General features: G+C 38.8%; 1 protein-coding gene and 1 long non-coding RNA gene across 6 annotated transcripts; one reads left to right on the forward strand and one right to left on the reverse strand.

Moving 5' to 3' along the window:
• Positions 1 to 640: 640 nt before the first annotated feature.
• LOC105039238 (histidine kinase 5) lies at positions 641 to 15,012 on the forward strand. Of its 5 annotated transcripts, none has more exons than XM_073245231.1 (14): positions 641 to 868; positions 1,806 to 1,899; positions 1,959 to 2,782; positions 3,188 to 3,244; positions 4,447 to 4,674; positions 5,855 to 5,948; positions 6,044 to 6,250; positions 6,986 to 7,116; positions 7,794 to 7,843; positions 9,305 to 9,630; positions 9,850 to 9,953; positions 11,755 to 12,588; positions 14,001 to 14,180; positions 14,872 to 15,012. In XM_073245231.1, the coding sequence occupies exons 3-14, from the start codon at positions 2,075 to 2,077 to the stop codon at positions 14,995 to 14,997; spliced, it is 3,045 nt and encodes a 1,014-aa protein (XP_073101332.1). In that variant the 5' UTR covers positions 641 to 868; positions 1,806 to 1,899; positions 1,959 to 2,074; the 3' UTR covers positions 14,998 to 15,012. The 5 variants fall into 5 exon arrangements, with proteins under 5 accessions (XP_073101332.1, XP_073101334.1, XP_010913618.1 ...); XM_073245233.1 differs by having other exon boundaries at positions 1,968 to 2,782; XM_010915316.4 differs by having other exon boundaries at positions 1,818 to 1,899.
• On the reverse strand, positions 6,934 to 14,006 carry LOC105039237 (uncharacterized). Its single transcript, XR_012135207.1, has 5 exons — positions 13,388 to 14,006; positions 10,051 to 10,185; positions 9,862 to 9,940; positions 8,388 to 8,608; positions 6,934 to 7,177 (listed from the first exon to the last, which is right to left on the reverse strand). It is a non-coding gene; the product is annotated as an uncharacterized lncRNA (long non-coding RNA).
• Positions 15,013 to 27,533: the final 12,521 nt, after the last annotated feature.

The raw sequence follows: 27,533 nt of genomic DNA on the forward strand, positions 1-27,533 counted from the left end.
GCCAAGTCTCACTCTAAATTGTTATCTACATGCCTCTTATCACCAAATGGATCACACGCCTCCATCAAATCCATGCATGTTAAATAGTACATACCAAAATAAATAAATAAATAATATGACATGATGGACACACCTGGATCATCATCAGTTATTAAGTGAACAAAAGCAGAAGACGGGGCAATAAAGAACTCATCATGACAAACACCGAACTAATTCCCAACGCTTTCATGCAGGCCCCATTCTCTCCCACGTTTCGTCCGGCAGTAAATCTAGGCCGTCAAAATTAATTACCACCTTGTCTCAAGATAAAGTTGGATCGGCTTTTCTTTCTTTTCTTTTCTTTTTTTTTTTTTGACCCCTTCTTTTGTTGAAAAGGCTCGATCAGGTGTTTACGGGCGTGATTTGTTTGGAGGTTGCCCAAAAAGGTTACAATAAATAAATTAATAATAAAGAAAGTCTTTTCAAGAAACGCGCCGTGAGACGGCGGGAACGTCGCCGATCCAAATCCGCGGGGACGAAGGAAGGAGAGCGAGGTCTTTTTATTTTTATTTTTATTTTTCTCTCCACGCCGTTTCTTGTAGCCCACACACACAAAATATATTCTAAAAAAATATCCTTCCGTTTTCTCGTGGCACATGGTTTCCTCTGTAACTTTTAATCCGTTTTTACCTTCCAATTTTAAATTATTTTCCTCACATGGTCGTCTTCTCGTCCCTGTCCTTAGGTCCCCTCCTCCTCCCTTCTCGCCTCCTCGGCAGCTCCAAAACACCCTCAGGGCTAGAAAAAGGGAGATTTTCACGCATTTTTCCGACGGCAATATCTTTCTTTTTTCTTATCGGGTGCACTGGAATCGGGATCTACGTTTCAGGTATTTTGTATAAAATACATGTAGTTTTTAAGGTGATCTTTTTCAAATGTTTTTGTGATGGTTTCAATTTGATTGCTTTGCTTCCGTTCTGGAATGTGTTTTTCTCAGAGTAGTTAAAATTGCCTTTTGGAGATTTTATTAGATTGTAGTCTTGTGGAATGGCAGACTAGTTTGTAAAAGGCGAAAAGCTTTTACAGAAGCAATTTTGGTAGTGTTTTAAATGCAAGGATTGCAAGAAATTGGGATTGGTGTCAAGACAAATGGTGTTGGGATCTGTAGTGGAGGAAATGTGGGTCCTTTTAGATGGACCCTCGTTAGTTTGAAATTGCACAATATTGAATAGGTTCGTAGTTGTTATTTGTTTTATGAATACATTTGGTGCTCCATCGCCCATTAAAATGTTTTCCAATCCAAAGCAGATAGAAATTATGCCGTAATAAATGTGTCATAACAATGCTCTCTCTAGTCGATTTTATCTTCATGTAGCTATTCGCAGCGTGGTGACCTCAACACTGTAGAACCGAATTTTTTCTGATAGACAGGCTGGGCCAAGCAAATGCTTCCAAAAAAAGAGTTTAAAAAAGAATTTATTTTTTTTAAAAATAGTTTCCTGCATCACTGCTCGCCATTGTATTCCGAGATAGAAGCGGAGCTATATATTTGGTGGTGCAACCCAATCTATACTAGATTTTTATGTATGGTTCTAAAGGTGCTCAGTTTTCTTGTTTCTGTTCTTCTGCATTTGTTCTGTTGTGATGGTGATTGTCATAGGAATTGCTGTTACTTTAGTAACAAGCAGTCTTGTGTTCAATTAACTTTCCTGATTTTGGTTCTCTGCTTTTGTTGCTTTAAATGCCAATCATTTCTCCTTTTTTTCTTTTTTTTTTTTTTCAGATTCCATGTTGTATCAGAAACATACTGATATCAGTTCTAACAGTTTATTGTGTAGGTTTTTGCCCTGTTTCTGTACATTTTAAGAAGAGTCAAGAGCAAGCTACAGCTGAAATATCACCGCTCTCCTGTCCTTCGCTGTAAGTTCACTTGTAGTGCAACTAAATTTTTCTGAATACAAATTTTACTCTACTTCCAGTGGTAATAGGTGATGCTCGTGAGAAGAGAGGCCTAGAACTGTTCGATGCTTCGAGCGACACTGTTAAAGCAAGAACCTGAGATGTGACTCTGTAGTTGTTCTACACTGCCTTTAAGATGGGAGGTGAGTTCACTGGAGAAGAAGACATGGAAGTCTTGCCTTCCATGTGGCCTGAAGATATTGGGAATGGAGCCAGAAAGCAGTTCAACATGGAACAGCCGGGGGCGGATCGGGATATGCTGGAAGATGTTACAATCAAAGAAGAACCTTCTGTTGTGGATTTCAAACGCCTCTTAGAACTAACCAATTACAGTGAGAAGGGTTCCTCTCAGCTGACATACCTCGTAAAACACTGGGAGTATAGGCACACTAATGCTGTTCGGCTTCTCAATGAAGAGCTCAACATCCTAAGCAAACAAAGACAGGAAGTTGAACTCAAGAAACTAGAGATCCTAGAGGAGCATCGTTTTGAGGATGACAAACATGCTGGTTCCAAACGTCCGGTATCTATTTTGGAGGAAGCTTGTGACGTATGGGGAAGAGTCCCAAGGAAGAGAAGTGATAGTGTTGCTTATAACAGGAAACTTGACATAGATGCAGAGTATGATACTGCCATGTACTGGAAGCTGCGGGCTTTGCAAGTAGAAAAAATGCTCGAGGAAACTATTAAAAGAGAGGATGCTCTCATGCAAAAGTTGCAGGAGAACATTAAGAACCTCGAAACACAGTCATCGCCAGTGGAGGAATTGTCTCAGATCTTAAAAAGGGCTGATAATTTCTTACACTTTATTCTTCAGACTGCACCTGTAGTCATTGGTCATCAGGTATTTGACTTACTATGCAAAAAATCTGTTCCAAACTATATGTCTAAACTTTGCTCTCATATATTGGTCCATCATTATGGCCACAAAAGCAACTTGCTTGGTTTTCAAAATTCCAGTTTGATTTTATACAGAACTATGCTGGAGTCTTCAAAAGTATTTCTCTTGAGTAAATAATGAATATGTTAAATATCATGCTCATGGAAACCTGAACCATGCCCACCTAAGTGCAGTTGTCCTAAAAGTACCTTCTGATGGTATGCTTATGAAAATTCAGATCATATATCTATCTTTTATAGCTGTATTAACAATCCTGCTGATGGTCAGTCCTGTTTTTTTCCAAGGTGGTTATTTTGGTCATTTCTTGGTAGTTCTTAGGAATAACCTTTTCATGTTCTTTGGTTTCAGGACAAGGAGTTGCGGTATCGATTCATCTACAATCACTTTCCAAGGCTTGAAGAGGAGGTATTTAGATTCCATTAACTACTTGAGTTTTCGTCTGACAACTAGTGGGGTACATAAAATTTTCAAAGATTCAGGCTTTTATAAAAGTAAAATGAAGGAATGGTAGTGAAAGCTGTCAATAAGGCTACCAAACTTGAAATCCATAAATGGCGGCAGCCCGGGGAGCTCTCAATTCATAAATATTACAGATTTTACATGTCCAAAATGTTAGCCACAGATTGTATCCATATAAGGAATTGTCTGTTAAATGTTTTGTAAACAGCTAAAAGAAAGTCTAAATTATGGAAGAGATGGAACGATGTGGTAGTTAGAGGTCATGGGGAAAAAGTGACGGAGATTTACATGGGAAAAATCAAAAGGAAAAAAATATAATGTGATTTTTCAATAATCACATCTCAACAAAATGGTGTTTGTGATAATAAATAGCATTCAAGGATTCTCTTCCTAAAAAATGCTGGAAGGTTTAGCTCCAGAGAGCATCGTGAAATATTCCTTGTTTCAGTTAGAAGATCTTCACTTTGAATGGCAAATTTGATATTTGAATCTGTCTACAACCTTTCTTCCTGGTGTTTGCTGCTAACTCATTGACTTGCTGAAGATCGGAAACCCATCAAGTGATTCCTTTATAGAGCACTCTAATTGCCATTTGCATCATTTGTCTTTATATCACTTCACTAATCACTACCTTCCAGCCAAAAAGTTAGCTTTTGTAGGCAGCTTTCCAAAACTATATCATGCTTTTCTGAAGGAAGTAACCCTTTGTGAGCTTCTTTTCAGAAAATACAACTTGCTTGGCATGTGCTTTTGGTTTTATGGGTTATTGTGGCCGTCCCATTGAACTATTGATGAGAAAACCTTTGACATATTTTTCCCTTTTCATTGACAGACCTCAAGAGTCTTAAATCCAGTTATGCTTTGATTTTTCCAACCGTGAAATTTTCATGGATTTAAAACAATCCTTTTTCAAAAAAAAAAATCATACCTTTCATTGCCTTGTTGACCACCTACATCCAAAAGACTCTCTCTCTCTCTCTCTGACGGGTAGGTAGATTTGTTGGTATACCGAAATAAGTAAATGCCTTGTGACAGTGAATCTGTTCTTTCAATTTTATTTCTTCTTTTTTAAGAAGAAGTGCACAATGTTTTGACTGTTCACTTTCAAGCTATCTCAACCTTTGATGCTACTGTAACCGATTTTTCAGGACATTATAGGTAAAACTGATGAAGAGATATTCTCCGGGGCTGGTGTAAAAGAGATTCAGGATTTCAAGAGGGAAGTCTTGGAGCGAGGTTCACCTGCGAAGAGGGAAATAACATTTGATACCCCATTATTTGGATCAAAGACCTTTCTGATATATGTTGAACCAGTTTTCAGCAAGGCAGGAGATACAATTGGTGTGAATTATATGGGAATGGATGTTACTGATCAGGTACCTATCAAATTTTTCTTTCTTTTTTGGTTTCTCCAATTCTCCTATGCTGCATTGGTACTCATTTAATATTTCAATGTTGTAGTCATTTTTTTTTTATGCACCTCGGTCCCTAAGTAGATATAAGCTTTCAGTCTGAGTTGCTGATGCTAAACTGAAGTAGAAAAAAAATGGAAAAATAGGCTTCCGAAAGATTCTTTATGAATGGTTAAGAGAACCCTAAGGTTGCATCGTGTGTTGATTCTTAATTAGGGCTGTTCACGGGCGGGGCGGTCCACCAGCCTGCTTGAGCCCAAAGTTTTTGGACGGGCTCGGGCCAAAGGTTATAGGTCGGGCAAGCTGGGCCAGGCTTGGAAGCCTTAGGATTAAAGCCTAGCCCAAGCCCATTCTGGCTTGAATTTTTTATTTTTCCTGTATTATTTATTTATATTTGATGTATTTGTAAGCTAAACCAGCAACTGTGATTAATATGTAAACTTAATAAAATGATAGACATGCAGTAGTTTATTAGCAATATTTGATCATTCATATTTAATATTTTATAACTATTTAAAAAAATAAAAAAAAAAGGTCATGAATTTCGTGGCCTCTGTTGAAGCCTGCATGAGGTTTGGGCTTGGAAGATAGGCCTGAAGAACGGGCCCAGGCAGACGCTAACTAGCACTGACCTTTGGGTCATGCGCGATCTTAGAGATGACAATTCACTCAGTCTCATTGGATGCCCAACCCAACCCAACCCAACCCAACCCAACCCAACCAGCTATGCATCCAGAGCGGAAATAGTTAATGTAAAAGCCACCCCATATATATAAACTTATTTATTTGATACATATATTTATTTGATATTAAATACTGGACTGCACAAAATTAACCGACAACGCGTACTATAGATCATTGAAAAGTTGCATCCCTCACTAAAATTGATCATGACATATTAGACTCATCTCATGGTTATCCATCACACTTGACAATTGTTATAATTGTTCAGCAACATATATCAGATGTTGTGATTTGTTGCGTTACACCAATCTCAAATAGCAAGTGGGTGCCGTGATGGAAGCACACAACTATGGTCCCTTCTCTGTTACATATATTTATATTACATATAATGCCTTTTCTTTGTTACTTTTTTTGATTTCTACGATGATGAAAACTATATTCCAGTTTGATTACATAACAGGTGGCAAGAAGGGAGAGAATGGCTAAGCTAAGGGAGGAGATAGCTGTCCAAAAGGCCAAAGAGACAGAACTTAATAAAACAATTCATATTACAGGTATCGACATATTTGTTGAGACGCTACATTTTTCTCCTTCTGAAAAAAATACTTGTTAACCACGAGCAATACTTATCCTGTATCAATACCTGTAGAGGAAACAATGCGGGCAAAGCAAATGCTAGCAACCATGTCTCATGAGATAAGATCTCCTCTTACTGGGGTTGTCGGTATGGCTGAGATTCTGGCGACCACTAAATTGGATAAAGAACAACGTCAATTGCTGGATGTGATGCTCTCTTCCGGAGATCTGGTTCTCCAACTTATAAATGATATACTTGACCTTTCCAAGGTTGAATCAGGTAAACCTTCAGTTTTTTCTTGGACAGATCTTGCACTGGAAACTGAAGGAATATGCATACATACATCTGCCATCAATTGATTCATAGAACTCGTAATTTTTGTTAGCATTGCCTTTTGATATTAAATTAACCATGATGGCTCAAGTGGTCATTCAGAGTTTATGAAGGAGTTTGGATTGATGAAGAAATATTTAGAAATGGAGTAAGAAAAGAAGTGCCCCACTCATGAGGGAATGAAATAGGTGACTGTTGATTTCATTATGAGACAGTTGCTTTTCAACGTGATGGTCAACTTGGTCCATGTGCTTCATACTGATTATATATGTTAAAAGAGGTTTCGCATACCTTGAAAGTAATCTATGCAAATAAAAAGTATTCACCTGACTAAGGAAATTTATATTGATATTTGGACTTGACAGACTTCAGTATATATTAAACTGTTGCAGAAAATTATGGCCTGCATAACCATGCACTAAAGATAAAAAACAAAAATCATAACAAGTATCTGAAGATCCGCAGTTTTCTTGGACTTCTCCAAATTTTTTCTGATATCTCAACTTTAGAACAGTTTCCATCAGATTTGTGTTAATGTATATCCATTCCCTAGTTATAAATGAGAATTGCATTGTGATGACCTTTGATGGAGTCATTTTCATTACTTAAGAAATCTCAGTAATTATTGAATATCGGTTCAGCGTAACGAAATTTTAACTTTGCTCTTTCCCTTTCTGTTAGGAGCTATGAAGTTGGAGGATACAAAATTTAGACCAAGAGAGGTAGTTAGACATGTCCTCCAGACTGCTGCTGCATCTTTGAAGAAGGAACTGACATTGGAAGGACATGTAGCTGACGATGTTCCTGTCGAGGTAGGAGTTCAATTAGCAAACACTTTCTACATTCATGGAATGTTTATATTTCAGTTCTTCCCTGCAGTTCAAGGAGAAAGACTTTCTCAGAATCACAGCATCCACCTTCTCTGCAGAAACCTCCTACTTAATGAAATTGCAAAAGAATGGCAGTTATATTTATTATCAACATGGATTCAGAAAATGATGTAAATATTTCTAATAAGAAAATAAATCAGATAGCTTGCGCAGGAACTCGAAGTCAGACAATGGTAGAACTTCTAAAAATTCTAGGAAACTTGGTTCATAATCATGTATATAGCTGGAAGATCATCTAACATTAAACAAGTCAGAGAATGGCAGTTTTATTTTGCTGAAACAAGTTATATGAATTTGTACTCTGGAAGATCATCTAACTTTAAATGCCTAATCATGTATAAAGCTGGATACTTGTATGTCATTTTGCATAATTTTATGCATCATACTAGACTCGGTTGTTCCCTTGTTTTCACTGATAATTTTTTATATTTTCTTACATGTCTAACTAATCAAACATAAGTAGTGTCTTGAAACAGAAGATGCACCGTAGACAAAATAACTGTATGTCACATGTCAGTTTTCTTTTGTAACAATAATATGGCTAATCTGGTTTTTCCTTTAGTAATTCTTATAATTATGACCATTTGACATGCTTTCAGGTTTTTGGCGATGTTTTAAGAATTCGGCAAATTTTGACCAACTTGATTAGGTAAGAATTGAAATAAGACTTCTATTCCTGGCTTTGTAAATGTTAAAACTGAAACTTGCTTGGTGCTTCCTAGCTCAACAAACTATTTAAAATGGAATAGTCCTCTGCTTGTTGTGGAAACTGGTTCTACAAATTGAGTAGCATGCGCAGAAATTTTAATTCTATTATAGAGTGTTAATGAGGTTAAACTCTTCTATAAGTTATTAGGTGATTTTTCTGACTATTGGATGCACTCTTCACATCTATCCAAAGCATTATCCTCACGTCTATAAAGGGGAGGAATTGTTCTTAGGACTTCACAAAAACTCCCTAGCTCCATAAGGGAAATTTGAACACCCGCTGTTGATTAACACTTGCAACTCAAGTTTACTGTACCAAATCAAGATAATGAAATCTTGGATTTTGCCTACATCTCTGTGGAGCCTCATAGTACAAGATACAAACTTCCTTCGCTTATCCCATCATTGGCTTAAGTCATCTGCCCTTCCTATTCTCCAAATGCACATCAAATTAGATAATGCAGCTTAGAATTTAAAGATGGTACCGTGTTTTCAAATCCTGGTGGGATGTCCCGCTGGAGGCTGGGATGGCATTCCGTCCCGAGTGTTAGGACAGGACTGTCAGGCCCTCATCCCAGCATGCTGATTGGCATGGCCTGAGCACCTCTAATCCCAGGTGTCCAGATGAGGTGGGATGGCAGCACTCCCGTTCCATGAAACAACCGGTTCAGCCCTATCCCACGAGGTTTAAAACCTTGGATGATGCCTTGGTTATCATGATGGAGAAAAGGATATTAAAACCCTCGAACATGGAGGAAAACAGGAAAACATAAATATGACATCCAAGTAAGAAACCAACGTTTGTTTGGGCAATAACAATTATGCCATAGAACTACTTACAGGGGAACACTAGAGATGTATGAATCATGCAGTGTCAAATTACATACACGCATGAATACATGTTTCTTTGGTATCAAGTGACTGCAATTTCCAACGGATAGTAGTTAATGTTCATATTAAATAGTTTTAGTACCCATATACATATATCAGGCACTAAATAAATATCAAGGAGTAGCAACAAGCAGTTTAGTCCTTCTCTTGCTTATGTAACATATAAGGAATCATTCCTTGAATAGTTTTCAAAGATAAAGTGTAATCAATATCTTTTACCTAAATCAATTCTCTTGTAAAGCTAAAGGACTTTTCACTATTACTCCAGCTGAATACACAAATACTTGGAAAACCTGACAGGTGACAGCGTTTGTTTTGACCCTGGGTGGGGGAAGATTTACGATGTGCCATGCAACAATCTTGCAATTTGTCTGTTAGTGATGGAAACATCATGCATCTTTTCTGTGTGCTTATTAAATAGATAGAACGAGTGCTTTTGTTTATGTTTCTCTTGTGTTTGATAATCACCTATGCTGAATGTCTTGAACTAATCAGCCAACTAATTTTGCAGCAATGCAATCAAGTTTACACATGAAGGGAAAGTTGGGATAAACCTTCATGCCGTGTCCGAGCAATGTCCTGGATGTCGAGAACGATGCAAGCAAGGTCTAACAGCTGCTTTACAATCAACAAGACTAGCAAAAGAGAATTCTTCAGAAACTCAAAGTTATATCGATCAAGAAAGTTCACATTGTTCAACTTGTCAAAAAGATCTTGACCAAAACAGTACCAAGAAGCATCATTTGACTAATGAAGATACCGAGAAGCACAATCAACAGTATGAAAAAATAGTGTGGCTACGCTGTGAAGTATACGACACTGGTATTGGAATACCAGGTTCGTTTCAACTCTCACTTCAGACTCTGTAAACCCGTCCATACTCATTAATGTTTGTATAGAATTTATTCATCAAAAAAATGTTTGTATAAAACTTATTCATCAAACAAATGTTTGTATAGAATTTAGTTATTTTCCTTTGTCTGAAAATATGCACTTTAAAATTCTTTTACTCTGTTGTTGGATTATTTACCGGCACATGATTGTTTCTGTCAACAGAAAAGGCATTACCTTCATTGTTCAAGAAGTATATGCAAGCTAGTGCAGATCATGCTCGGAAGTATGGTGGAACAGGGCTTGGCCTCGCAATCTGCAAACAATTGGTGAGACACATTAGCTTGTTTCATAAGCATTCTTTTCCATTCAAATTCCTTGGCTTGTTCAAATTTTGTATTTGATGTCGGACAGCAGTCTTTCAACCTCTTAAGTAGCTATTCTCTCATGCTGCATCCTAGAGGTTGCAGATTTGCCCATAGTTTGTATGGACAATGGTAGGTAACAGTGTGACTGTACCAAGCACCTCTTCGAATAGTAAGGATTCTGACTTCCACATTCCTGCAGCCATTCAAGGCAATAAAAGTTTGAACAAAGCTTGTAGTAGTTGGCATAGTGCAATCATATACATGGCTACAATTATTTATGTTGGTGAATAATGTTGGATGGCAATCTTGTGTTTTCTCTAGCACCAAATGGTCTAAACCATTGTGAATCTTATTTTGAGTTATCTTTAACATTTTTTGTTAGTTCTTTGTTCCCACATTATAAAGCTTTGGTTTTATTAATATCTTGATCATCTAGATTCCAACTGAGCATCAGCTCCAATTTTGATCGAAATCCTGCTTTAACACGACTCATTCTTTTAATTTCCACTCCTCACTTTTTGGATCTCACAACTTTTACTTCGAGGATCACGGTTCTCAAGCTTCAAGTTCAAATTTTGCAGACACTGTTTGCTAAACCTTAGAAAAGGTTTATGTTATCAATCCTTGGCCTACATTTCTCTCATTTTAGCTGGACTTGGGAGTTTGTTATCTCTGTTTCTTTTTCTGGGCATCAAGTATTCCAAACTTAGCCTCTTTGCTTTATCTCTCTTTCTTTTTCTGGGGCATCAAGTATTCCAAACTTAGCCTCTTTGCTTTTGCTTTTCTCTTCCTAAACATCTTTAGCCAGGTGGCCTGGGCATACATCTTGGATTCCTTGAGAATCTTTGTTTTTAGCATAAATCTGTAGTTTTTTTAAGCTGAAATAATTTGTTAAAATGATCTTGAAAGATAAATAAAAAACAGTAAATACTTTTGTCAGCTTATAGTATGTACATATCCTTTTATTTTACCGGAATTCTGTTTCCTCAAGGTTTTAGGAAGTTCAGCTTGTTTGTTCCTCAATCTTAGAACCAATTCAGGCTATTATTGTTATACCGATACTGGTTAATATTGTTATGAGCATACTCATTTATAAATATGTCCAAGTGTAATGCTATTTGTTATGTTTTAGAATCATCAAACTGATCTTCCTGGTACACAAGTAACACAACTTTAAAGGTGAAAACCATCATGGTCATGTGGAATCCCAGATATCTACATTAGAATTCTGCACTGCGTACATTTTCAAAGATTTTGGAACTTACATTGATTTGGTGTTGATATTGTGAATGAATTAATAGAATAAACAACAGTGCCAAATACTTTTGTCAGCTTATAGTATGTACATATCCTTTTATTTTACCAGAATTCTGCTTCCTCCAGGTGTTAGGAAGTTCAGCTTGCTTGTTCCTCAATCTTAGTACCAGTTCAGGCTATTATTGTGATACCGATACTGGTTAATGTTGTTATGAGCATACTCATTTATAGATATGCAAGTGTAATGCTATTTGTTATTTTTCAGAATCATCAAGCTGAACTTCCTAGTACACAACTTTAAAGGTGAAAACCATCTTGGTTCTGTGGAATCCCGGATATCTACATTAGAATTCTGCACTGTGTACATTTTAGAAGATTTTGGAATTTACATTGTTTTGGTGTTGATATTGTGAATGACACAATAGAATATTGTTCTTTTTTCCCTTTGACTTATAAAAAAAAAACATGGTTCTTGCACTAACTTTGTGAAATGCATCTGAGATAGGTGGAGCTGATGGGTGGAAATCTTACTGTGACCAGCAAAGAGCATTGTGGATCGACATTTACCTTTGTGTTGCCCTGTAAAGTTCCTTCAAAGAGGGAACATTCAGATGATCATGATGAAAATGAAGACATTTCTGATTCTGAAATTACAGCTGATTCCAATAGTGATGAAATTAATGGGTCGTTTATTTTTAAGCCTCTAACACGGGGTACTTTATTCTCATCTGACGGATCCAGGGTTCGTGAGACAAAACTCTTTGGCAGTAGCGCACTTAATGCCTTACATATTTCAAATGGTTTGTCAGAGTCTGACTCATTCTCCTCTAATGATTGCACATCAAGGAAGAGGGCTTCTTTTGATAAGGTCTCTTCAATTTCTGACGCAAAAAAGACACAGGCTGAACCTAAGGGGCCTGCACAGCAAAGCCTAGGGAATGATGTTAATGATTTTGAGGGGATAAACAGAAGAGATGAAGGATGTCAAGATTCTAGAAATGGCTTTGTAATGCATAAATTTGACAGATCTATTATGGATTCCAGTAGAACCCAGAGGATTACAGGTTTGCAGCAAGGCAAGATGGCATCATCAGATAGAGCTGATATGGCTGAAAGTGGCAAGAGCCTACAAACTTGTCAAAGCCCGACGTGTGAGAAAGAAGATAACAGCATATCAGATAGAAATTCATTCAAGATTCTTCTTGTAGAAGATAACAAGATCAATGTAATGGTGGCACAGTCAATGATGAAGCAGTTGGGTCATAGAATAGATGTTGTGAATAATGGGTTAGAAGCCATACATGCAGTGCAGCGTTCTCATTATGATCTTATTTTTATGGTAATACTCTCGCATTAATTTTTTCCATTTCCAAATTTCAAGTGTGATAAAATATTTAGAGATTTGTTCAGAGCCTATTTGATTTAGATGGCAGTTATATTGTATATTTGCTTGCATTTTCATTACATCTTAATTCTATCATGAATTAATATTTTCACAATTTGATCTCAACCTAGGTGAAAGGTTAATCTCAGAATATTTGTAGTGATAAATAATATTCGAATCGATCCTAGGACATACTTTCTTTAAGATGATTATGGCAGAGATCATTGTCTACGAAGTATCATGAGTATTGAAATGCATAGTTTCTTTCTTTCTAACAATTTGCTTATAGCTCCAAGTAAATTAATCAATATGTATTAAGTTATTATTCCATTGAAACATTGTTTTAGAACTCCTGAAGATGTTTGAAATAACCACTTGCAATCATTCAAGTCTCATATATGTCTGTCATGTAATCTTGTTTCCTCTAAGTAGCAGTAATCAGTTTTGAAAAGACAGTAGAAAATAGTAGTAGCAATAGCATGCATTTTTTCATAATGTTGGCACAAATTCTTGCCTTTTAGAAATTAAAAGTGCTATGGAAACTCTTTTATGAGCTAATAACCCAATCCAATTGTCCGTCTTATTTAAACAGTCAGAAGAAATGTCTATCTGATATTAGCTTATTCATAATCAAAGTATTCGAAAGTTCTAGTAAATTTGTTAAAAACCATTCCTAGGCCTCCAATCCCCATGCATGTCTCATGAACATATAATAACTGTTTGTTGCAGTCATTGATAATGGAAGGACTTTTACAATAAATTCCAAACTCTCTCGATGAAACTCGTGCTTTAGAATTGCTGATGCCAAGGAATAATTGTTGTCCCTCTCATTTGAAATACAATCAGAAATTATCCATTTTGATGATTTGCTTGTTGGGCCAGTGGATGGAATGCTATTGTCTGAATGACATTAAGTGCCACAAAAAGCACACATCAGCACATTATTAGCACAAAATTGGAAAGATAACATGAATTCTAAATGTAGTAAGCTCAGGTCATGCAGGAACTATTTTTGCAAGTCAAGTTCTTGTTTGAATTTATATTAAACTACATGAGACATGAGCTATGATCAGTCATTAGGAAGCATAACATCTGTATGCAGAACTAGTAAGCATAAGAGCATTTTCAATCAACGAATATGAAGCATGACATGAAAAAAAAAAAAAAAGAAAAGAGTCTTCCTTAATGACAGGCAGTGGAGAGATTAGTTCTACAATATTTTGTTACATGAAATGTTGGTGAATGTTGCTTAGCATTGGAACAGATCAACTAGAAACAAAACAGCACAATAAGTATACATTACATAATTGCAGCTCACTGTATAAACCTTACGAATCAGTAATAATGATCTCCATGGTACTTTGCAGGATGTTTGCATGCCAGTAATGGATGGCATGCAAGCCACCAGATTAATTCGCTCATTTGAAGAAAATGGTTTCTGGGATGCTTCTGTAACAAATGGAGATGATCACGCCATGACTGGCTCAGATACACTAATAGATGGTCCAACTGCAGGACAATGCAGAAAAAGAATTCCTATCATCGCAGTAAGTTTTCTAACAAAATAGGCCCATCACTTTTAATCACAATTCTCACATGTTATTATCTTGTTACTATCAAGAAGATAGATATTTTTAAGTACATTGCTTTTCAATTAACATCCTTTTATATGCCATGTTATGCTTCCTTCAAATTAGCATACATAGCACATTATCCTGTGTTAAGGTATTCTGTGATAGAAAGATTGAAAAGTAGGATTCCTTGTCTGCTTTAGAAATATGGACATAGACATTGCTAGTCATATTATTCAGTCATTATAAGCAAGGTCTGCAATCTCGATATGGCGCACCATGTCCGTATACCAGTTTGGTATGGTAAGGTCATTGTAATATGGTACGCACCCCATATTGAGATAGCTTCTGACCCTTTTTTTCTCTCTTTTTATCATGATACCATCCAAAATTGGTCGGTACGGCATGGTATATACCCCAATTTTGGATGGTACTAGACAGTATGGGGCAGCTCTATTCAGTTTAGACCAGTCTGGAAACTAAACCTAGGTACCATACTGGTATAATACAATTTGATCACTACATACAATACGGGTCAGTATGGCAGACCTTGATTACAAGTGTCTTCTATAAAGCCGCATCTTCGAATGGACCAAACTAGACAAACATGAACTGTAAAAGGAAAAATGAACAAGTGTCATGTCTGATATCTATTGTTGTGCTGCAGATGACGGCAAATTCACTAGCTGAGAGTGCTGCTGATTGCCTTGCCAATGGTATGGATTCATTTGTATCTAAGCCAGTGACCTTTCAGAATTTGAAACAATGTCTCAAGCAGTACGTACCGTGTTGAATATTGTAAAGTGGTTCTTGCAAAATAGAAAAATAATAATGTAACCAAAGAAAATTTTGTAATTAATATATTAATATATCTTCTGTTTGCTTGTCAATTGCTGTCTCATCAAATCTTCATGATTCTAAATCAAGGACTTTACACTTTTCATACAGATGTCAGTTGTTCAAAGTGTTTTCCTGTACTTGAACAGTGTTAGGATAAAATGACATAAGACAACTCATGAAGCTGAGGCCAAAAATTTTTTTTTTTTTTTTAAAAAGGGACTCCATCATCCATACTTATGTTTCAAAAGAGATTTTTATATATCCTTTTGTTTATTTTGTTATTAACTAATGATGCTTACCCATTTAAGTGCAATTAAATTCTTAAAAGATACCGCATGGTCCTGTTTAAATATTACAAGGCATCTAATATTAATCCAGTTCAAAGATCTGCACTGTATGGATGGCCAAATGATTATTGTGACACTTTGCTTCTTGAGTTTTCCATTTGTGTCCTAAAATTTCTCATGTTTCATTTACGAAATAAAGTTTGCAGGAGAAGAGTAATCAGATTCTTATCTGCAAAACTCTTTGATCATCTTTTGGGCTCAAGAAGAGCAGCAAAAGTGTTTTATAAGACTAGTCGTTCTCTTCATCATTCCTTTTGCTGTGTTCCAGTTGTTTCATATAACCAGCTGCTCCAGAGTAATCAGATTCTTAACTGCAGCACTACTTGATCAACTGCAACACTCCTTGATCATCTTTTGGGCCCAAATAAGAACAGCAAAAGAGTTCATAAGACCTAATCATTCTCTTCATTATTGTTTTTGGTGGGTTCCAGTTGTTTCTCATCACCACCTGAAGTATTCACACAATAAAATAACTAGAATCTCTAAGGACCAATTGATATTTTCTGAAATTTTTATATCTACGCATTCCAATCGGACACCAGCTGAGAGAGTCAAAATATTTAAATTTAATAATAATAATAGTGATACTGAAGGTTGGGTCACTGTAATAAAACCGACTGAAGGCTGTAATCCCCGGCGCTCCGCCCGTCGGCCTTCACGTACGGCACGTACACGAACGCCAGCTCGTCTACCGCCACCTCGAACACCTACAGCACACAGCAACCCCCCCTCTCCTCGAGATCGAGTCCAGCAGCGCCGACCCGGCGGTCGAGATTCCCACCGCCGCCATCGACACCGCAGGCACCGCATCGTACGCCCAGAGATCGTAGGCGCTGGCCTCGGCGACGTCCGAATCGGGATTCCCCAAGACGGATCTCCTCTTCCACCGCCTCTCGAACTCCTGGAGCCGCTCCGATCTGGGGGCCGATGAGGACGTGGGCCTGCTCGGACTGCAGCCGATCGACGGCTGCAACGGATTCAGGTAAGCATGCAGTCACCAGTCCGCTACGGAAGTCGGACGTTTGGGTGCGCATAGCAAAGTCGAGCATCAGCCAGAGGAGTACAATATTCAGAGGCGAAATTATTTGTATACCAGGCCGCGGTGCTATCTAATTGATCCACGTAACGTTCGACGCGACGGATATCATTTCGTATTAGACTAGGCATATGATAAAATTTTTTTATTAAAAATAATATATTTTTATTATTTTAAAATTTAATTAGATATCATAAATATTATTTTTTATTTTATAAAATTTTTACCTGAATGTCTGAATATCTAAAGTTTAATTTACAGCAAAAATTACGCAACTGATGTCGTTTGCTAATATCTAGATAATATTATCTATACAAGTAATATGTTCTGTTGTGATCAACTTTCCATCGTCTATCATCGGGAACGAACATCTGCAAAACAGCATCTACACATATCAGATTTATATCCGACGGAGATTCTCCAATGCCTAAATCAGAGAGAAAAGTTGGTGAACAGGAGTTGAATGTAAGAAATAATAAAGTTTTGGCCCAAAATTCGCTTACCAACCCTGTTTCTCTTATCCCATTTTATAGATGAGGTTCTCGTAACCATCGGACGTGGTTCCATATTTTATGGTGCTAAATCATTGGGCCATAATCGCGTAGTGAACCATTAATTCTCACTGATTGCACTGTGATATGCGGTCGGTAACCGTTCGTGACGGTTATGGTATGTTTGAGTTGACTAACCGGTAATATGTCGGTAGAATTTGTGAGCGACCGTCGATTATTAGTTTTATTATGCCGACGGTCAAATCGTCTGTCATTGATCGGTAATCGGTAGTCGAATATTAATCGATCGACCGATCTTAATCAGCCAGCCGACAATAGGTCGGTGTAATTAGTTCGGTCAGTCAATGAAGAATTAGAACTGTCTGTTCGGCCGATGCACAGTCGGAGTCATGAAGATCAAAATTGGGGTTGGTCGGTTTACCCCAACAGTTGCCCTCCACTCTCAAGTCTAAAGTGATCCAACATATAAATTGTCATGTGGTTTATCACGTTGGACAAAGAGAGTTCTGTCACATCGAGCCCTGATTTTGATGCCATTTTCTCTGAGATACGGATGATCGGTTATTTTGTTGTGTTGGCAAGTCCGTCACACTGATCGGATGATTCGGTATCAGTTGTCAGTATCAGGCGTCATTTCGGAAAGTCGATTCGGCATCGGATGATATGATTCTGATAAGTAGATTTATTCCACGTCTCCGAATGTTATTAGGTCGGAATTATTCATGCAGATAGGGGTGATGTGGCTCAATCTGAGGCAGGTGCTCAAACCATCCGATCAATGGTCGGTCCAGATGTTGCCACGTATCGTTATCTGGTAGATCTTCGATTTGACTGCCTTCATCTCGACCATTGAGGGATCCTATATATAGAGTCGCTCTCAACCAAATTTTTACTTTTCACTGTTTTTGGTGCTGGGACTCTGCCAGATTGTTGCCTCAACGTCCAAGGTTATCGCTCCCAACTTTCAGGTTAACTTTGTCTTTCTTTTGAGTCATTTCTTCTAAGGTCTTTCTCTTCTTCAAAGTCGTTCTCATGGTTAGAGCTTCTCCTTCTCGGGAAGATCGATCGGAGAATCCGACTGATGAATCCCAGTCGAGTCCGGATGTGGAGGCCTCTTCACTTTTGGGACCGAATGTTGAGTGGCTCCGAGAGCAGTTTTGTATCCCAGAGCAGTTTCAACTTTTTGCCCCTGGAGCCGATGGTCGGGTGAATAACCCTCCTTCGGACCAGGTGGCCTTCTATGTCAAAGATCATCGGACGGATCTTCGATTTTTTATCTGAAAATTTATCCGAAATATTTTGGATTATTACGGACTTTGCCCGGCTCAGCTGGCACCGAACTCGGTCCGGCTAATAATTAGTTTTACTTTGCTGTGTCGGATGTTGTCGATCATGCCTCGTCCTTCTCTTTTCTAAGCCTTCGTTGTCCTCTGACCTCATCTAAAGGTCCGAGGGTGGTGGTTTTTCAACCCTCAAAAAGATCTATCCTTTATTACTGGTCTTCCATCGTCCATTCATGGATGGAAGAACTAGTTCTTCTTTGCTTCTTCTTCCTTTCCTTGGGATTTTTCTTCTCATTGGGGCGATCCAAAAATCGATCCCAACGACAACAGCCGAGTGAGGTCGATGACCAAGAGGACTTTCACTGGCTGAAAGACATGTTGGTGCCGAAATAGTAAGGCTTGTAACCGAACAGGCTCTTTATGACGCCAGCCTTAGTTCGGTTCCTCATCTAGGTATAGTATAGTTGGTCGGTTATTTCTGACTTTTCTTTTACTTGTTGAATTGTACTGACTTTCGTTGTAATTGTAGCCATGCAGCAAAAGGTGCGACTGTTAAATGCCGATATTTGTCAGCATGCTGCCAAGAAGAGGGCAGCATCTGAGGCTGAGCCTTTGCGACCGTCGAAGAGGCATCAAGCACCAGCTCCCGTTGACATTTCAACGTCGGCTGTGGAACCCGATGCCCCATCGACATCGGTTCCTGAACCAGTCCTGGCACTATCGAAGCCGATAGTCTCCCTGCTGTGTCGTCCGAGGAAAGGGCGACAAGGAGAACTACCGAAACGACATCGGTAGTCCCACCACCTGAGGAGGTTCAGGCTGAAGCAAGAGAGCCCGAACAATCTACGGCTGTGCCAGTTGCTCCTTCAGTTGGGGCGCAGTCAAGCTCAAGCTTTCCCTCGCTTTCAAACATGGGGCCGCCGACAACAAACCGGAGGAAAGCTCCGATGATGTCGATGGAAGAAGTTGCATCGAAGGGCCATACGGTTCATTTTGACCATCAAGTGCCTGTTCATGAATCGGCCTTGGTTAATTCTATACTGGCCAAGCGACTGTGCCAGGCTACTCTTCTTCCGGCTGATTGGGAGCGTCAGAGGAAACGGTCGGTGGTCGAAATATTTTTGGCTTTTTATCCGACAATCATCGGGGTAAGTTTTTTTTTATATATTTTAACCCGACTTATCTTCTATCTGCAGTTGATCCACGACATATCTGATCTGGAGGTCGGCTACATGAAGTTCGTCGATATCCGTAGTGCGTGGAAGAATAAAGTGGCAGCCGCCAAAGCTAAAAAAGCGGCTGCGCTTGAACAACTCAAGTCGGTAGCGGAGCGGAAAGCCAAACTTCAGAAAGAGATTTTCCAACTAACTGATGACTTGGCATCCTTGGAGGCCGAACTTAAGTCGACTCATGAGACTATTTCGGCTCTTGAGCCACAGGTCAAGAGTAAGAAACACTCTATCCACCGACCTCGACGAGAGCAAGAGGAATGCATCGAAGAACTCGAAGCTGAACGTGGACATCATAGGACCAGTCTGGAAAGGTTGACACTAGCCGAAGAAGAATTGTCCTCTGCTCGAGCCAATGCTGATTTGACAAAGACGGAAGCGGAGTCGGCAAGGGAAGCACTGAGTCGGGCAGTCGAGAATTTTTCAGATTCGAAAGAATTCAAGGAAGAGATCCTCAAAAGTGACTTCACCTCGTATTGCATCAGGTATAAAGATGGTCGAGATGCGGTCAGAAAATTATACCCGAGCCTCGACTTGAGCAGCATCGTCCCTCCAGGATCGAAAGATGGAGTTGCTGAAGAAGAAGCCGCTCTGACATAAGAAGAAGCACCGATCAGGCTCGAAATCATTCAAGTCGACGATGCTACCCCTGAACAAAAGAACAAGAATGGTGATGAAGCTGAGTCGGTGTATTTTGTCCTTCTTTTTTTTTATAGTCTAATACTTGTAGTCGGATTTTGGTCCAATTTTATAACTTTTTGTTGACAATAAATGAAAATATTTCTAAATTTGAACTCTTATTTTTTGGAATGTCTGCAATGTCTGCAATGTAAAATAACCACCAAATATTGATCGATAATCCGATCATTCGATAAGACTCATAGAATATCAGTTGGTCGCGTAGTCCTCAATGTATTTTGATGGTAAGTCAAATATCTAATACCCAACACTTGATTGAGTTTGTACGTCGAATCATTTGATAATCGATGGTAAGCCGAATATCCTTCGATCAGCTATAGCCATGTCGGTATAATTTCAATTCAACTTTTGATCATTTTGGCATTTCTGTTTCACTTAGTTGGGACTAAGTCGGCATATTAGTCTTTCGACTATAGTCAATTTTTACAATGGAGAGCCGACATTGAGAATCGAAGTATAATCGGCAGTTCGACTTTTGTAGCGAAAGCCTGTAGTCGATATCGGTTGAGATTGTAGTCGGCATGCCGATTTTTGTAGAAAAATTGAAATACAGTCGTCATCAAAGCAATTGATTCTTCGGCTTTTATAGTGGAGACTGAGATAAACTTCGTGTCATAGTATAGCAGATAGCTCGGCTTTGGCAATGAAAGCCGACATATAGCCAGTAGTTGATAAGACTTATCAAAGACTTGTGATTCTGAAATTCTGATTGTATTTCAAATAATGTAAATATTGACGACTTTATTGATAATACATCTTTAGATTATCGATATTTCATGTTCGGAGAATTGCCGATCCTTCGAGGGTTTCTAGCCGATATGCATCTGATCTAAGAGTTTCAGATATTCTGTAAGGTCCTTCTTAGTTTATGGATAGTTTTTCTTGATCCAAGGGTTTTGGAACTTCTGCTTTTTTAAGACTAAATCTCTTGATCGGAAGACTTTCGGCTTGACCCTTGCATTATAATACCGGGCTATCCTTTGTCGATATACAGCCATCCAAACTTGAGCTTGCTGTTAGAGTTCTGGAAGGAGATTTAAGTTGGCTCTCTGACATTCGAAGTTGCTCGATTCACTATATTGTTCGACCCTTGTTGATGGCAATCTGATCTCGAGCGGTATCATTGCTTCTGTCCCATAAGCTAAATTGAAGAGAGATTTTTCAGTCAGTATGCAGGGAGTCGTTCGATACACCCATAAGATTGGATATAGTTCTTCCACCCGGAGGCCTTTAGCTTTACTCAGTCGGATTTTCAGCTCGTGCAGGATTGTCCGGTTGGTTACTTCCACCTCGCTATTTAACTATGAATGGCCGACCGACGTGAGTTTGTGCGTAATATAAGACTTCGCATAAAACTCTCTGAAATTTTGATTGTCAAATTTTCTACCATTATCGGTGATGATGGTGTGTGGCAAACTAAATCTATAAATGATGAATTTTTGAATGAAGTCTTCTATCTTGCTTTCGATGATTTACACCAGAGGTTCGACTTCTATCCATTTGGTAAAGTAGTCGATGACGATCACTATGAATTTTTTTTTACCAGATGCCGGGAAAAAATGATCAAGTATGTCAATCCCTCATTATACGAAGGGCCATAGTGCTACAATCGATGTCAGCTAACTAGCCGGTTGATGTTATATATTTGCATACTTTTGACGTGGTTCACACCTTCGGACGAGTTCAGCTACGTCTTTTTTCATGGTGGGCCAATAATATTCTTGTCACAAAATTTTATAAGCCAGAGACTTACCCGCCAAGTAATTTTTGCAAATCTTTTCTTGTACTTCTCTGAGTGCATAGTCGGCATCTGTGGGTCTCAAACACTTCAGTAAGGAGAGAGAGAACGACCTTTTGTAAAAATAACCATTCATTATTACATATTGAGAGGCCGTCCATCAGAGTCGTTTAGCCTCTAAGGAGTCTGTAGGAAGGGTCCCATCAGTCAGGTATTGAACGATCGAATCCATCCAGCTTGGTTTGATAGTGAGCTGCAATACTTCCTCGACTTTATCGATACTCGGCTGTTCAAGGCATTCAACAAATGTCTGACCCAGCAAGTTGAAAGCGGTAGTAGCCAGTCGTGAAAGTATGTCAGCCTGAGCATTTTCAGTTCTTGAAATATGAAAAATCTTAAAATATTTCAAGCTTGTCGTAAAATCTTTCACCTTCTGAAGGTACATCATAATGAGATCGCAGGCCTCAAATTCACCTTTGACCTATCCAGCAATCAGTTGTGAGTCAGTGAAGACCTTCAAACTGTCGATCTCAAACTCCTTGGCTATCTTCAAGCCTGCTAAAAGTACTTCATATTTGGCTTGATTATTTAAGGCTTTAAAGTTGAACCGAAAGACGTATTCAATGACTACCCCTTCGAAATTTATAAGTATAAGGCCGGCTCCACTACCTTGTGCATTAGATGCTCCGTCAATATGCAGCACCCAGGTCGACCTTAGATCGGGGTCGGGAGTCGTAGCCTCTTTTATTGTATTATCATCTGTATCTTCTTATTTATTGTCGGATATAGTATATTCGGCGATAAAATCGGCTAGGACTTGCACCTTCATGGACAATCATGGGCGATATTGAATGTCAAACTCGTCAAGCTTTACTGTCCACTTTGTCATCAGACCTGATATGTCAGGTTGATGTAAGATTGCCTTCAGCGGCTGATCTGTCAGAACTACAATCGGATGGACTTGAAAGTACGGACAAAATCATTGTGCCGATATGATTAGGGCGTAGATCATTTTCTCCACCCTTGAGTATTGGATTTTGACATTTTGAAGTACTTTGCTGGTGTAGTAGATTAGTCGATGGATTCGGTTCTCATCCTCCTGGACAAGCACCGAACTAACTACTTCTGCTGAAGTCGCCAAGTAAAGATACAATGTCTTTTCGACCCTTGGTTTTGTGAGCAAAGGTAGAGAAGCTAAGTATTTTTTCAAATCTTCAAAGGATTGTCGGTATTCATCTGACCACGAGAAGTCCATCTATTGTAAAGTTTTAAAGAATGGCAAGCATCTCTCGACCGACCTAGAAATAAATCGGCTGAGCGTGGCAATCCTTCCATTGAGTTGCTGTATCTCTTTCTTTGAACTTGGATGCTTCATGTCGATAACAACTTTGATCTTTTTGGGATTAGCTTCGATTCCTCATTGTGAAACAAAAAATTTGAAGAATTTTTCGGAGGTTATCCCAAATGTACACTTAGTCGGGTTTAATTTTATCCAATACCGTCGGAGTGTGTCGAAAGCTTCCTCCAAGTCCCAAACATGATCTAAAGTCTGGGGATTCTTCACCAACATGTCGTCCACATATACTTTCATGTTTCGTCTGATCTGTGTCTTGAAGATCTTGTTGACGAGCCATTGATAGATAGCATCGATATTTTTTAGACCGAAAGGCATTACTTTGTACCAGTATATGTCTTTGTCAGTCACAAAAGCCGTGTACTCTTCATCTTCTGGTGCCATGCGGATTTGATTATATCCAGCGAAGGCATCCATGAAACTCAAAAGTCGGTGGTCAGAAGTCACATCAACCAATTGGTCAATCTTTGGTAATGAAAAGCTGTCCTTCGGACAAGCTACATTCAGATCGGTATAGTCGATGCAGATCCTCTATTTTTTATTGGCTTTTCTGATCATTACCACATTGGTTAGCCAGTCGGAATATATAGCTTCTCTGATGAAGCCTGCTGCGAGGAGTTTGTCGACTTCTTCATCAATGACCTTTTATTTTTCAGGAACAAAAGGTCGCTTCTTCTGTCTCACCGGCTTAACATTTGGGTTGATGTTAAGTCAGTAAGTTATTATTTTTGAAGGAATCTCGGGTATGTCGGTGGCCGACTAAGCAAAATATCGGTATTGGCTCTGAGTAATTTTATTAATTGTTGTCGCTCTGAGTCAGATAATTGTGATCCAATTCAGATCGTTTTCTTGGGCTCCTCTTCTTTAATCATGATAGAAATCAGTTGTTCAGCAAGTTCACCCCTCTCCTGATTCTTTTTTTGGTCTAATTTATCAACAGACAGAGAGTCTTCAGGTTTATTATTCTAGATGGAGACAAGGAAGCAAGTCGGATAAGTTGTTGATCTCCACACACCTCTCCGACTCCATATCTTGTTGAAAATCAAACTAACAAATAGTATATCGAAACCACTGCTCTCAGAGCGTTAAGTCCAGATCGTCCGAGTATGGCATTATAAGCCGAAGTTACTCAAACCACCATGAAAATTATGAAAACAGTTCTTTGTTGTGGTTCGGTCCCAGTGGTTAAGGAGAGAAAAATTTCTCCATCCACTGTGACAACATCTCTTGTGAAGCCGACCAGTGGCGTCGAGACTCTTCTGAGTCGGTCAGTCGGTAGTCATTTTCGAAAGAAAATCAAATAAAATAAAATATCAGTTGAACTTTCATTATCAATAAGGATTCTTTTTACATCATAGTTTGCTATTGTTGCTGAAATAACAACATCATCGTGGGGGGTCTGAATTTTTCGAACATCTTCTTCCAAAAAAGTTATTACATTATCGAGTCATCATCATTTTGCCGACTTTTCTTCAAAAGTTACTCCCTATTCAGTCGTTCGGAGATCATATTGATCACCCTTACAGTCGATTGATTATTTACAGCTTTCTCAGTTTGCAGTTGAGATCGTCGATCAGCAGGAGATTGAGTTGATAGATCTCTCCGATATTTCTAGAGGTAGCCTCATCGAATCAGGACTTCTATCTCATCCTTAAGCTGGATGCATTGTTCGATATCATGCTCATGATCATGACGGAACCGACAATACTTCCTCCGATCGCGGTTCCTCGACAATGCTTTCATCAGTGGGGGGTGTCATAGATATTCCACTCCTTCGATCTCCACAAGGATCTGCACACGAGGAGCGAAAAGAGAAGTATAGGAGTTATACCTATCGTAACCCAATCTTGGACTCTGTCGTTGAGGTGAAGCTCACTTATTGGATGGTGACCGACTTGATTCGGCCAGAGCTCCTCCCTTCTTCTATTTCTTCTTCTTTTGACTTGTGCCTTCTATCTGGCATCGGTCAGAAGCTTCTTCGTCTGCATGCATATATTTATATGCATGCTTCAGAAGTTCAGCATAAGTTGAGGAGAGAGTCTTGTCCAAAGAATATGTGAATCGAGATCTTCTTAGACCTCTTTTCATGGTCGAGATAGCCATGATTTCATTAAGGTCTTTGACCTCAAGCGTGGCTGCATTAAAACGAGCCATGAAATCCTAAAGTATTTCAGTCTCTCCTTGCTTCATCGAGAAGAGACTATCAGAAGTTCGTGGCGGCCTTCAGTTGGTGCTGAAGTGAGCCACGAAAGAATGTTCTAGCTGTCTGAAAGAATATATACTTTCCGATTGAAGTCCGGAGTACCAGGCTCGAACAGCTTTCCGAAGAGTTGCCAGGAAGTCGATGCATAAGAGGGCGCCGGTCGCCTCCTGAATCGTTATGAAAGTCTTGTAGCTCTTAAGATGGTCGATTGGGTCGGTGGATCTGTCGTATGGCTCCACTTAAGGCATCTTGAACCGAGATGGGATCGGTTGGTCCAAGATGTGTCGAGAAAGTGACTGGGTGGTATAAAAGTCGTAGTCATTGGAGGACTTCCGACCTTCCACTTAAAGCTGAGCAAGTTGGCAATTGATCTCTTAGAATTTACGTTCATAATCATCGAATAGCCGTTGGAAAACTATGGAGGTAGAACCACCCGACGAGTTTGAAGGAGACACAGAGGGCGTTCGCGGTCGTTTCCCCTTAATAATACTATTGAGATGGGAAAGAGAGGGGAAACACCGGGAATGATGAGTGGCACGCTGAGAGTGCCGAGAATATCGCTGTTCATCTGGACAGAAAAACTGAGACGGTCGCTCCGAAGAAGGAGACGGTGATCGTCGCGGATGACGGCGGCTGTGCCTGGATGGCACCGACTGTACCATCGATTGCTCCATCGGTGGTTGTTACTGCTAGGTTTGTTGCTGTTAGAGGCTTTTGACGCCTCCGTGAGGATATTCATCTGTTGCACAAGTGCAACAATCTGAACGTCCGTGGTGATCACAGGACGTGAGGAACTAGGCTCTGCTACTGGAGGAGGAGAAGGAACCACTTTCCGATGGAAAGAGTGTCTCGCCAACCCGATTGTAGCAGAATACTGGGCTCTAATTTTTATCATAGTGAATATGATTTCTTTTCCTACCTGACGTACCAATCTATTGCGACCAACTCCTCATCGCCTGTCGTCGGAAACGAACACCTGCAAAACAGCATCCACACAGACCAGATTTATGTCCGACGGAGATCCTCCGATGCCTAAGTCAGAGAGAGAAGTTGGTAAACAGGAGTTGAATATAAGAAATAGCAGAGTTTTGGCCCAAGGTTCGCTTATCATCCCTATTTTTCTTACCTCCTTTTATAGATGAGGTTCTCGTAATCGTCGGACGTGGTCCCATATTTTATGGTACTAAATCATCGGACCATAATCACGTAGTGAATCATTAATTTTTACTGATTGCACCGTGATATACGGTCGATAACCGTTCGTGACGGTTATGGTATATCTGAGTTGACTAGCTGGTCATATGTCGGTAGAATCTGTGAGCGACCGTTAGCTATTAGTTTTGTTATACTGACGGTCAAGTCGTCTGTCGTTGGTCGGTAATCAGTAGTCAAATATTAGTCGGTCGATCGATCTTAATCGGCCAGCCAACAATAGGTCGACGCAATTAGTTCAATCGGTCAATGAAGAATCGGAACTGTCTATTCGATCGATGCATAATCAGAGTTATGAAGATCAAAGTCAGGGTTGGTCGGTTTATCCCAATATGTCCTATCTATAAGGAAATAACATATCGTCTATAAATCTTTTATTATAATTTTTTTTAGCTCCTTTATTACAGTAATTTCTTTCATAGTTAAATGAAGTTAATGCATTTAATAGATTCAAATGGAGTTCTTTTTTAGTTTTGAATACAGCATATCATATAATTTTTTAAAAATATATATATAATAAGTCAGAATATTATGATTTCTATCCAGGATAGTTGTAGACAATATATTGACATCTAAGATCAAAATTATATCATTATAGATTTATATTATGACATAGCATGCTAAAATTATGACATCCTATACGTAAAATACCTTTTGAAGATAGTTTTGACAATATTATGATATTCTGGATCAAAATCATGACATTATAGATTAATATTATAATATTCCATAGGTAAAATATATTGCAAGTATATTTTTTGATATTTTTATGATATTTTAGATCAAAATTATGATATTCTATATTAAAATTATGATATTCTATATGTAAAATACCTTTCGAAGATAATTTTGATAATATTATGATATCATAAATCA

Source organism: Elaeis guineensis, chromosome 1, assembly GCF_000442705.2.
Source record: "Elaeis guineensis isolate ETL-2024a chromosome 1, EG11, whole genome shotgun sequence".
NCBI lineage: Eukaryota > Viridiplantae > Streptophyta > Magnoliopsida > Arecales > Arecaceae > Elaeis > Elaeis guineensis.

Bases quoted from the DNA above. Each gene is read 5' to 3' on its own strand.
- LOC105039238 (XM_073245231.1), top strand. From the start codon at position 2,075: ATGGGAGGTGAGTTCACTGGAGAAGAAGACATGGAAGTCTTGCCTTCC. The intron at 3,245-4,446 runs GTATTTAGATTC...CCGATTTTTCAG, and splicing joins TTCCAAGGCTTGAAGAGGAG to GACATTATAGGTAAAACTGA. The intron at 7,117-7,793 runs GTAGGAGTTCAA...ACATGCTTTCAG, and splicing joins CTGACGATGTTCCTGTCGAG to GTTTTTGGCGATGTTTTAAG.